This window comes from Carica papaya, chromosome 7 (genome assembly GCF_054855325.1).
Source record: "Carica papaya isolate Zhongbai chromosome 7, ASM5485532v1, whole genome shotgun sequence".
In the NCBI taxonomy this organism is placed as follows: domain Eukaryota; kingdom Viridiplantae; phylum Streptophyta; class Magnoliopsida; order Brassicales; family Caricaceae; genus Carica; species Carica papaya.
The window spans coordinates 21,875,921-21,888,866 of record NC_142315.1 but is presented as its reverse complement, the minus strand read 5'-3'; the positions used below and the strand labels follow the sequence as shown (position 1 = coordinate 21,888,866).

General features: G+C 34.7%; 1 protein-coding gene and 1 long non-coding RNA gene across 2 annotated transcripts; one reads left to right on the top strand and one right to left on the bottom strand.

Moving 5' to 3' along the window:
• Positions 1–551: 551 nt before the first annotated feature.
• LOC148253060 (uncharacterized) lies at positions 552–1,759 on the bottom strand. The gene is made up of 2 exons (XR_015813515.1): positions 1,621–1,759; positions 552–1,425 (listed from the first exon to the last, which is right to left on the bottom strand). It is a non-coding gene; the product is annotated as an uncharacterized LOC148253060 (long non-coding RNA).
• HSFC1 (heat shock transcription factor C1) lies at positions 1,220–2,581 on the top strand. The gene is made up of 2 exons (XM_022035036.2): positions 1,220–1,429; positions 1,548–2,581. The coding sequence occupies exons 1-2, from the start codon at positions 1,220–1,222 to the stop codon at positions 2,310–2,312; spliced, it is 975 nt and encodes a 324-aa protein (XP_021890728.1). The 3' UTR covers positions 2,313–2,581.
• The last annotated feature ends 10,365 nt before the right edge of the window (positions 2,582–12,946 follow it).

The following is a 12,946-nucleotide window of genomic DNA, read 5'->3' as shown; positions in this document are numbered from 1 at the left end:
TAATGGATTAATGTAGTGGGATAGAAATGGTGGGATATTTATTAAAAAAAAAAAAAAAAAAAAAGAGACAAGCATAGATTTGGAATATATAATTCTGCTCCCCAGGCCAGAAACAGGAGGACGGAAAGAAATAAAAGGGCAGGGCCACGCACGTGGGCGAATTGAAAGCCGCCACATATGCCCCATGCTCTTTATGCGCCAGCGCACGGCGCAGTCGCCCCCCAAACTCAAAAAGTAAACCCCTAACAAACCATATTGGATTCTCATTCTCATCGCTCGCTTGCTCTTTCCATCTCCTCCTTTATATATATATAAATTCTTGAGAGACCTTTTAAATTTTTTTTTTTTAAAAAAGTAATTTTACTTTTATGTTTACGTTTACAATAAATATAAATTGTGACAACTTGTATATGATTTAGCTGCAGTTACCAGCATAAATGAAAATGGGTGTGCAAGGTGAAATATAAATGATTTAGCAAAAATAAATTAGAAATGTTCCACTCGCTTTTTGAGGCGCGTGTCCACAAAAGTCAAACAGAACTTTTAATAAATAAAAACAAAATTACACCACCTGACTTTTTATTCCCCGTTAAGCAAAAGGCTTGAATTATGGAAGCAAATCAAGTTTTAAACATACTTATTTAAATTAAATTCTATTAATTAGATTAAAAATCCAAAATATTTTTTATTTATATAAAAACAAACCTCCTTAACGATATATATATAAAATTCCGCTCCTGAAATAATTATAAGTAAATAAGATTCTGTCGTAGGGCTACAAGCTTACAATGCTTACAGTTGTCCATCACTTGCACCGAGAGGGACCACGTCAACATGTGCCACGCGACTCACGCATTTTACCATGCGCGTAACACAAGCAGCTCACATGAAATATCTTGCGTTGCGGACCATGACGTGTAGTGAAAGGTAATAAAAGCGGACCAAGTGGGTCCCACTTCGTGAGCCAAGGAAACATTTTAACCGTTCCGATTTGTGCCACGATAGCCCCGTGATTCTGTACGAGCGCCTCTTTATATATTACGGTGGTGCCTCATCTTTCCGAAAAAGCTAATGAAACACCCCCCTTTCTCACACACACACACAAATTTAGAACTATGCCCCTGCTTGCCTCCTCCTCCATCACCAGATAACAGAGAGTCCACTTCTCAAGCTAGATAACGGATAACACAGATCCCACAAAGTTGCAGAAAGCAATTACATGGTGATGGAGGCTAACGACGTCATCGCACCGTTCGTTATGAAGACTTTTCAGATGGTCAACGATCCAACCACGGATATGCTAATCACCTGGAGCAGAGGCAACAACAGCTTCATCGTTGCCGACCCTTTAGATTTCTCTCTGAGGATTTTACCTGCTTACTTCAAGCACAATAACTTCTCTAGCTTCGTCCGCCAACTCAACACCTACGTAAGTATACAACAAACCAGTTTATGTATAGATATATATACGTATGTGTATATAGACCTCTGGTTTTTCATGTTTGGAATTAATATATACATATATTGATTGGTGTAAATGGACACAGGGATTCAAGAAGGTGGATTCAGACAGATGGGAGTTCGCCAACGAGTATTTTTTGCGAGGGCAGAAGCACTTACTGAAGAACATAATGAGGAAGAAGCATGCCAAGAGCCCGTTCGCGATGCAAATGATAATGAAGAGCGGAGAATATAATCTTTTGGAGGATGAGGAAATAGTTATGGAGATAACGAGATTAAAGCAGGAGCAGAAGTCGTTAGAGGAGGAGCTAGAAGGCATGAACAAGCGGTTGGAGGCCACAGAGAGGCGCCCAAAACAAATGATGGCGTTCCTCAACAAAGTTGTGGAGGACCCAGACCTCCTTCCTCGCATGCTTCTCCAGAAAGAACGCACTAAGCATCTGACCGCCATGGAAAATAAAAAACGGCGATTGATAATATCTTCTAGTGAACCGAGCAGTACTTGCTATATGCAGCAGCAAGAAGACGAATTAGCAACGGAAGTAACGCGGCGGGGCGTGTCGTCGTCTTCGTCGCCGGAGAGCCTTTGCCAGTCATCGCCTTCCTCGGATAACAGCTCCATGGAGTGGGTAGAGGTGGCCCACAGAAATGATAATTTACCGGCGATATTAAGCGCCGTGGGTTTAGGGAACGGCAGAACGGCGTCGCTGGGAACACCATCTTGGGTGTTGCCGGTGGGGAGTAATGGTGGGTATTTTGGGGAAGTGAGTTATTTGGGTATTGGGGGTGCGGGGGAGACCAGTAGTTCACCACCACCTTATCCATTTTCGCTGTTAGAAGGTGGCTTTTAGTTTGGATCACATGATTTTGCTCTTGGATTTTATCTTTTTGTCATTATTTTTCTTTTATAATATTTTCTTTTTCCTTTTTTTAAAAAAAAAAAATTATTTTTCCCTGTAAGATCAATAAGGAAAAAGAAAAAAGGTGGTGAAATTAATTATATGGGTATGGGGAGTACAGGTGATATTTATTTGTATATATTCCTTATACCCATATATGTCTGTACATGATCTGAAATTAATGACAATGGAAAATGAATGGCATTCAGCTTCTTTTGGAAGTATAATCTGTATAATAGGGGAAAGAATCACGTGCCAAAGTTCAGGTTGGGATAAAATAACTGCAAGTCTGCAACTCCACCCATGCATTCTTGATACAATCTTGTTTGATATGTAACAAAAAAAATTAAAGCCTAATTGATGATTGGGATGATCCAAAAAAGTGATTAGGCATGACTCAGTGAATGATTGATGAGGTGTTTCACCACCGAGATGAATAAATAGGGAATTTCGAATTTTATGCAAATGAATTGGAGAGTGAGTTATGTTCAACATTTATCTTATTCTATTTTTATATAATTTGACATTGTAACGTTTAAAAAAACTTTATTTTTGATATATATTGAATAAATTATAATATTTTACAAAGAATCTCATATAAGAAAAAGACAGAAAAGTAAAGAATCTCACATAAAAAAGAGACAGAAAAGTATGTTATGATAAAAAAACTCATGAATAAGGTTGCACGAATCTAAAAATTCATCATCATATTTAAAAAAAAATTTATTAAATGAAAATTTTATGAATTTATAAAATAGTGGAAGATAACATAGAGAAAGAAATAAAAGTCTAAAAAAACAATTCATGTATTTATTACGTCACATCCTCAGACCTACATTGAGTTTTTTTTTTTAAAGGGTATTGTAATAAATACTTCTTAATTTTGGTTCACATAGCAATGGGTGTAACTCAATTAGGAGAAATGATGGCTTATTGTGTTACCACATAAAAATTAGAAAACCTAAAGAGAAAATATGGATGAAGTACTAGGTATTTAACCCTCTAACCTAAATGATTAGTTTATGTTATTCATAATTCATGAATTTGTACAAAATAATAAGAGTGTCATATTTAATTGAAAGTCCTAAAATTAATTGTCAAAAGATCAATCTTGACAAGTGCTAGGTGTTGTTTAGAAAATAGTCTAACGAAGTGCACCTTAAAAAGGCATATGATGCTTGTAAATATTGGTCTTGACTTCGTTAAGTAGTTGTAAATTGTTCTTTCCTAATTTGGTTTTTCCTAAATCATAAACAATTTGTGTTTAAATGAAATCCTCACATAATAATAATTAATTATTTAGTTGAATTGATTATAATCTATTTTTTAATGAGAGATTTGAACAAATAGTGATTATTCAGTGAAAATAATAAAAAATATAAAAAGTGTCAAGTATGATAAACGAAAGAAAAAAAAATTACGTAATATTTTATTGTAAAAATAGAATATATATATACATATATGTTGAAGTGACATGAGACATTCTTAAATTATATCAATGTCTAAAAACTCAAAGAAGTTTCAATACGCTTATCAAACTGTAGAGCATGTCTTGTTACAAATTCTTTATACTAGGTATTAGATATCAAAATGCCACAAAGATAAGAGAAAATGAAGATGTGTTGACTAGATAAAATATCAAGAGTGAAGGTAAAATGGACAAATATAATTACAAAAAAACGAGTTCTTGATTTAATGATGAGGCCACATTATCAAAGGACGTCACGCAGATAATGAATACACAGATTTAGCCAAATGTTTTTATATGACATGCTGATTCATGATTGCTCATTGATAACTTGGATTATGATTTGTAAGTAATTTATTCACATTATAATGGGAATGCTCGTGGAAGAAGTAATTCATTTTATATTTTAAATCTTAAAAGATATTATACTTTAATCGTATAAGAGGTCTTAAGTATGAACAAGAGGACCAAAAACATGTAAACCAAGAATCTTTTTAACATTATAATTTAATCATATCAACTAGAATAGAATTATCAAGATAAGAATGAGGTTTTTAACATATGACTCATGGAAATGCTAATCATATCTCATGGAAAAAAATGTTTAGAACTTAATTTAATAGAAATTGATAAAAAGCATTTCCAATTTTGGACTTGGTCCATTTTGACATGTGTCGAATTTTGATAAAATATGTTAAAGGTAGAAAGTATAATGAGTATTAAAGTTCGTCAAATATATATTTTTTTAAAAGGTATTAAATTCATCAACCCTCACACTGCATGTTAAAGGACATAATTCTCTATTGTGAATTCTTGAAAAGTCAAGATTTAAAGAGCTAACATGTTATACAGGAAAAAATATACCATAATAAGATATGATATGATACATAATCAATCATGCCCCTCCCCTTATGTAAGTTTTAAAGTTCATGTCTTATAACCATTGCTTAGAACTTAACAAGATTCTCATTAAGACGATATAAAAAAGATCATATGATAAATGTACTGTGGAAGTTGAAGTGAAATTAACTAATTATGAGGAAAAAATATCATCATTAACGATGATTATTTGGATTATGCTTGTGATTGGATCACACTAAAGTGCTATGGTAATTCTTCATGGAAATAACCTTTAATGGAAATGAGAAAGATGTGGATATGATATAACTAAAAATTTCACATTTAAGGATTCCGAAAAAGGTTTTAAGCTGCATTGATCCATTTATTAAATTAGTAAACCTCTTGCAATTGGTCCTTTCATTTTAATTAAAGTACATAGTTAATATATCATCAAAATGAAGAAAAAAACTGTGGAGACAAGAAAGTAAGTAGGAAGCAAGATAAAATTCATTGTTCTCTACATAAAGAATATCTTGCTCGATTGAGATATTATAGGGATGTTACAATTAGTAAAAATTGAATTGTAACAAAATGTATGCATGTAGGATATGAGAGAATCGACATATATATATTTAAGATATAAATATATGGAGATAAAGTGAATAGGTTGCATGACTTTGCTTGGTCCAAGAACATAGAGACCATTTTAAAAAGGATTAGTACAGAGAATTCTAAAAAATGGTATTTAAGTTTGTCAAGGAATAACACTCTTTAAGAAGATATTTCCACAAATCCATGAGAGAATGAGCACATGAAGAATGTTTCTTATGCTTTAGTAATGAGATCTATTATGTATGTCATGTTTTGCATTAGGCTTAATGTGACCTACACTTTGAGTATCACAAGAAGTTTCTAAGTAGATCTTGAATTTGGTAACTAGAAGGTCATGAAAAGTATGTTGAAGTACTTAAGAATGAATATAAATCTTTTTTTAGTTCATGGATAGGTGATTAATTTGAAATACAAAGGATTTATACTCTAAATTTAAATCAAATCACGGTGACAATTAAATCTGTTATAGAGTATGTTTTTACTCTTATGTAGCGCCAAGATATTTTGTGAAGAGATTCAAATGATAAGAGTTATAGAGGATAGTTGTATGAAGAAAGGCTAATAATAAAGATGCAAGGACCTAGGATTTCATCAGCATATTGGGAAAATTTTATTGTACGAAATATTTTATAAATTTATACTGTGTTAGAGCTGTAGGATAAGAAAATGAACAAATATAAAAAATCTTACCAAAGATCCAAATGCATATTGTAATACTTTTTTTTATTCATGAAATAATTCAAAGTTAAGAAGTTTGACTTCATCAAGATTGGCACCTAGAACAACATAATATCTCCATTCTTCAAGGCGTTGATGATGAATATCCTTGATTATGATGAGCGTAGAATGGTATGAGATACCTTGATAGTTATTCTAGTGTAAGTGAAATATAATTAGTAAATATGTGATGTCATATTGTTTAAGTTAAAATTCATACCTACTGCAGACGAAACTTTATTAGTTTAACTTAAAGGTAAGAAATTTAAACATCCTCAGCAATTATTTTAAGAAGCACAAACCTGATGTAGACAAGCCTAAATTGATAAAGTTAGTGAGTAGATAATGAGTGTCCTAAGGCTAGGTTTGAATCTTTAAAAGAAAACATATTGCGACGGTGGAATAAATATTTAGGACTACTCATTGACATCGATACTTTTATTATAAGCTAGTATTTGTTTTCAAAATTAAGATTCAATTGTGCATAACCATATTCAGTAAAAGATTTTAAAACATGAAACACTAACATAATAAAAATTTCTTTAAGTAAAAGGAAAAAACACTCTCAACATGTAAGAAGCTATCTTTATCTTGAAATGCAATAACATTATTGCCCCTCCAGATGAATGATGGGCGAAGGAAGAAATTACTTCAACATATAATCCAGGAGATCAGGTTAGAAGTTACTTGGTGCACAAATCTAACCACGATAAAGGCCAATGTGGAAGAGGGAATATCCTCATCGATTCGAAAATCAAACTATTTTTATGCTTGATCCAACCATAGCTGTTTATGGAAATTGACTCCTAAGACCCTTTACTTGTTTAGATTTGATTATCAAGGATTCTTAATTAAGTTCAAAGCAAACTTATAGTTTGATAAATCCCTTACTTATCTTTAACAGAGAGAACTGTCATAACTAAATCTATCTTGACCTCTATCCCTTCTTACATGATGCAGATCGTTTGTCTTCTTAAAGCTATCATAAGCCACATCAACAAAATTTTGAGGGACTTCAATTGGGATTCCCCGGTGGGACAGAGACATATTCCCCTTATTAAATGGTAGGGTCTCTGTTGTAAGAAAAAGAAAGATGACCTTAGAATTAAGGACATGGAAAGCCAAAATAATACACTTATGAAACTTGATTGGTGTATCATACATTAACATAATAGCCTTTAGCCACAAATCTTGAAACCCAAATATTTGTTGAATTTGCATTTTTTAGAGGTTGAACGTATGCCTTAACTTGGTTCTGTTATTTAGAAAAATTTATTACGTGTCATTTGGTCCATTCAAGGCAGTCTCAATTGGAGTTCTAAAATGACAAGCTTATTAATTTTTAGACTAACACTTGGCTTAACGACCAATCCCTAAGCCTCAACTGTAATAATTTTATTTCATCTTCCCATATTAAGAATAAAGTTTCCTCCTATATCAACATTAATGGCATAAAAGTGGAAAGAGTTTGAGGATCTCCATCCTTCTTAGATCTGCCTAACCATCTCCCATGCTAGAACTAGGAGGGGTTGCTATATCTTTGACAGAACCATATGGAAATACTTGAGTGATGACACTTTCTTTGTTCACTTGACCTATAATTTTATTACTATCTCGAATTCCTTAGAGAAATGTGGTAAATAGAAACTCATTTGGACTCTTTTTATCAGGCAATAAATGAGGTACCTAATGAGGCTCTTGTCTTCCAGTAGACTCGTAACCAATGCAGAGAAGTGATGTAATCGTCTTACAAGTATGAGTTAGTGTGGCAAATGCAACTAAGCCATAGAAGATGCCTTTCATGCCCTTAAAGATTGTACGACCTTCAGATAAGTATGAATTGATTTAGTTGACTAAAATTTTATTGATAAGTTCTTTTCTCTTCCTTTTGACAGTGGATCAGATAAAACCTATAATCTAATGTCAACAGTCATGGGATTATGAGTTAGAAGGTTCTCTTCATTTTTACCACTTGCATGTTCTGACAAAAGTGCAATAAACCTATCATTGGTGACGTTTTAGAAACGAGATATCCTAGCTGTCATAATCTTATATAAATGACTCTTGAAGCTTAGGAAGCTTGCGGCAAGATGAATCAAATCGACTTCCACAATGAACCGAAGAGTCTCCTTAGTGTCAGATGGAAGGCCCTCTTGAGGATTGGATTAAGATCAATATTAATGGCTCTGTTTAGGGTATAAATGGTGAGACTTCTATTGGTGGTCTTTTTTATAATAATCAAGCTAGTTTCATGAACAACATTGGCAAAGAATGTTATGGCAGTTTAGAGGACCTCCAACTTGTCTAAGATCATAATTTTTGTAATACTATTATTGAGGTTGACTTGATACGCATTAAACACTACCAGGATGGTCAAATATCAATAAGTACAATGCTAAGGAGGAGGATATGATGTTAATTGACTGTTGGCTCACAACTAGAATATCAACCATAGAAAGGCAAATGCATATGCTAATCGCTTCGCCTCTTATACTCACATGGCTCCTACTTGTCTCATTAGATCGTTGATGATCTTAGTTGACTTGGCTTATTTGCTTTATTTAGATATTTGTAACACAGTTTGTGTCTGATTGATAGGTCACTAGTTTTTTCATTGTTATTTTTTTTTCTTTAGAAAAAAAATTAATTAGTGAACCTAACATGAAGTAAATAATTAAAAAGATAAATAAACTTAAATGTACTAGTTTTATCACCTAAACTACTTTCCATATTTATTAACAGAATAAATAAACTGTTTTCTCAAAAGAGAAACAAATAAACAAAATGTGGAGAGGCCGGGTTCACGGGGTGTAAAGATTTGAACAAGTTTTGAGAGAAAATGAAATTTGTAAATTTTGGTGAAAAACAAAGTGTATGTCTCTGCCTTCCTTTTCTTGTATTAATAAATGAAGAATAATACAGTGTGGGCTAGAAGGAACTTTCTTCTACCCCTTTTTTTTTACAAAATAAAAAATAATTAAAAATAGAAAATCAAAGATAACCGTATGATGGATATGTCACCCACTGCACAATTGGTTACAAGGAATATGTGGAAAATCATTAACAGATCTGTAGGTCACCAATGATTGGGAGAAACGGTGATAGAGACTTAACGGTTTCTGCACTGCTGCTCCTGAGGTGGAGGGAGATGACCTTCAATCTCCTGACGTGGCAACTTTGCTACCTTTGCCTTTCATTTCCTGTCTGAGTAGGCACCACATGTGCGTTTTGCTGATGTGGATCGTTGACCATGTACATCATCTTCGTTCTTTGACACTCCCCCGCAAGATGGGCTGTAGATATTTTCTACTCCCATCTTGTTCATGTGAGAAACAAGTGTTTCCTTACCCAATAATTTGATGAACATATCGGTCAATTGCAATCCACTTTGAACATGTGAAGTAACTACTTCTCATTTTTTAATCTTTTCTCGAATTAGGTGGCAATCTAATTTGATATGCTTAGTACGTTCGTGAAAAACTGGGTTCGCAGCTATATACATCGCCGATTTGTTGTCACAGTGAAGAACAACAGGATCAAGATGCTTGATTTGAAGATCATTTAGTAGGTACCTTAACCAAGTTAATTCGCAATAAGTTGTTGCCATGGTACGATATTCAGCTTCTGCCGATGATCTAGAAATTGTTGCTTACTTCTTTGATCTCTAGCTGACTAGACTTCCCCTGAGCAGTACACAATAACCGGTGACAGATCTTCTGGTATCTGGGCAAGAGGTCCAGTCGCTATCACTGTATGCTGAGAGGCGTACATCATAATTTGCAGCATAAAATAGGCCCTGTCCTGGGATTACTTTGATATACCTCAAGACCTTGTGAGCGGCATTAAAATGACTGCTACGTGGTTCCTCGATAAATTGGCTAAGCAACTGAACGGGATAAGATAAATCTGGCCTGGTGATGGTGAGGTACATTAGCCTTCCGATCAGTCTCCTGTAACTCGTTGAATCATCAAGCAACACACCATTTTCCTTAGATAACTTTAAGTTGTGATATAAGGAAATCCTTTATGGTGAAGATCCACTTGTTCCGGATTCATTAAGCAAATCCAAGACATATTTTCTTTGATTGATATGTATTCTGCTTATGCTTCTGGCAACTTCAATTCCTAGGAAAAATTTGAGATTCCTCAGATTTTTTATTTTAAATTTGCCGTTGAGGGAATCTCTGAGTTCAGCTACGGCCTCCTCATTGTTGCTTGCAACAATAATGTCATCCACATACACAAGCATTGCCATGAACACATTTCCCTTCTTCTTTGTAAAAAGACCGTAATCCGCCTTCGACTGAGTGAACCCCATATGGACTACAAAATATGACAGCTTGGCATACCACTGTCTTGATGCTTGCTTTAATCTGTATAAGCTCTTCATCAGCTTACACACTTTCTCTTTTGTCTCTAGACCTTCTGGTGGCTCTATATATACCTCTTCATCATGATCTCCGTGCAAGAATGGATTGTTAACATCGAATTGGTTAAGAGACCAATTATTCATAGTCGAGAGAGCCAGTAGAACTTTTACAGTTACCATTTTTGCCACTGGTGAAAAGGTCTCGTGATAGTCCAAGCTCTCTCGCTGGGTGTACCCTTTCGCCACTAATATAGCCTTATGCCTCTCAACACTCCCATTAGCATTGTACTTGACTTTGTACACCCATTTGCATCCCACTGCTTTCTTCCCTTTATGCAAGTCACATAGAATCCACGTACCATTCTCCTCAAGGGCAGTGATCTCAAGCTTCATTGCCCTTTCCCATTCTGGAACATTTTTTGCTTCAAAATAATTCTTAGGTTCAATGTGAGTAGTTATAGAAGATACATAAGCCTTGTATTATGGGTTAATGTGATTATAAAAAACAAAGTCACTTAAAGGAAAAAGAGTACCTGTTTCACCAGACCCTTTCTTCTTGCAGGGATCATTGTTCAGGGGTTCGGACGATGACACTTGGTGACACATGAAGTCCTACAGGTATGCAGGAGGTCTCTTCTGTCTATTTGATCTTCTGGGAATATGAGTGGATGTACTAATTGGTGACTATGTTTAAATAATCTCATTTCTATCTTCTGTTTGGGGACTCATAAATTTTTTCACTTGTTCATATCTTTGTTCACTCATTTCTGGTGGTGATGGTTGTAAGTTCATGAATTGAAAATTGTTGTAAGGGATATTGATCTCTTGCTGATTTGGGATATTTTGACTCTCCTGAGGGCTCTGGTTTAAGGTCGACTTGCAAAGGAATTCATTTTCGTGGAACACAACATCTCTTGACACGAAAATTCTCTTTGTTTCCAAATCCATCAATTTATTCCCTTTGATCCTTGTGGGGTATCCTAGAAAAAAACGTACCCTCCCTTTAGGATCAAAGTTATGTCTCCCATTTGCCAGTGTAGTGCAGTAGGCAAAGCTCCCAAAAACCTTCAAATGATTACAGGAGGGTTTGGTTCCAAATAACACTTCATAAGGGGTCTTGTTGTTAAGAACATGAGTGGGTATCCTGTTTACCAAATGAACTGCTGTGAGAATACAGTCAGTCCAAAAATAACATCCCAAATCCACTTTGAAACCTGAGAGCTCTAGCAACGTTAAACAAGTGTTGGTGTTTTCTTTCCACCACAGTATTTTATTCTGGGGTTTCAGTACAAGTCCTCTGGTGTAGGATCCCCCTCATTTGGTATAATTCTTTCAAGTTGAATTCCCTGCCATTATCACTCATTATTATTTTAACTTTGGTTTCGAATTGATTTTCAATCATGATATAAAGGTTTTCTAAGTTCATGGCCACATCTAATTTATGTTTAAGCAAGTAAATCCAAGTACACTGACTGTAATCATCAACTATACTCAGATAAAAACGAAAATTGTCATAAGAAATCTCATTATAGGGCCCCCATACATCGTAGTGAATAAGTTCAAAAGGTTTTGAGGCTCTGTGTTGTGTGTTTCTAAATGGGAGTCTTCGTTGTTTAGATAACAACAGACGTTACAAGGTCTATATTTAGAAGATTTAATCTCATTATTATCTATTAGTTAATCTTAGAATCTGAGGGGTGTCTTAACCTAAAATGTCGTAAATCAAATCTTGTCTCTAATGCATTAACGACTGGTAGCTGAAGTTTCTGAGGAAAACCTTGAAGAAACTCTCCTGCAGCAACAGCAGCAGCAACGTCCTTATCTCTCACCAAGTGATATAAGACATCATTTACTCTGTCCATACCAATGATCCTCCAAGTAAAAAGGTCCTATAAAAAACAAGCATTAGATATGAAGGTCAAGCAGCAATTCTGATTTTTTGTCAGTCTCTTGGCAGATAGCAAATTAAAGGAAAAATTAGGTACATACAAAACATTATTTAAGGTCAAGGTTTTTGTGAGTTTAACGGATTCGAAGTGGGTTGTTGTTATTCTGTTTCCATTTGGGAGAACAACTGAGTGTGATACTTTGAGTACATTTGAAGTGTAAGTGGAGGTCCTGCATATGATGTGATCAGACGCACCTGTGTCGATAATCCAGGGTGCTTGATCACTGCATTTTAGTGGGTTTTTGAGTTTAGATAAGCAAGTAAATATACCAGAACAGTTAGATAAATTGTTTGAGTCATCTTCCTTTGAGGAGGAACTGGCATTTTGCTTCAGGAGTGCGACCAACTGATCATGTTCAGTTTTTATTATCCTAAACAATTCCTGTGTTGTGTCCTTTGAGACTTAATTTGCATGAGTCTCTCTGGATTTGCTTCCCTTATACAGTTTATGCCCTTTGGGATATCCAAGGAGTTTGTAGCAGATCTCCATCGTATGCCCTGACATTCCACAGTGCGAGCAATTAAGTTTGTTTGGGTTCGCTTTGAAGCATCTTTTCAGTGAGTGCCCCGAAACCTTGCAGTGGCTACAATAGTACTTCTTCGAGTTTAGAGTTTGTGTGTTACTTTCCTTT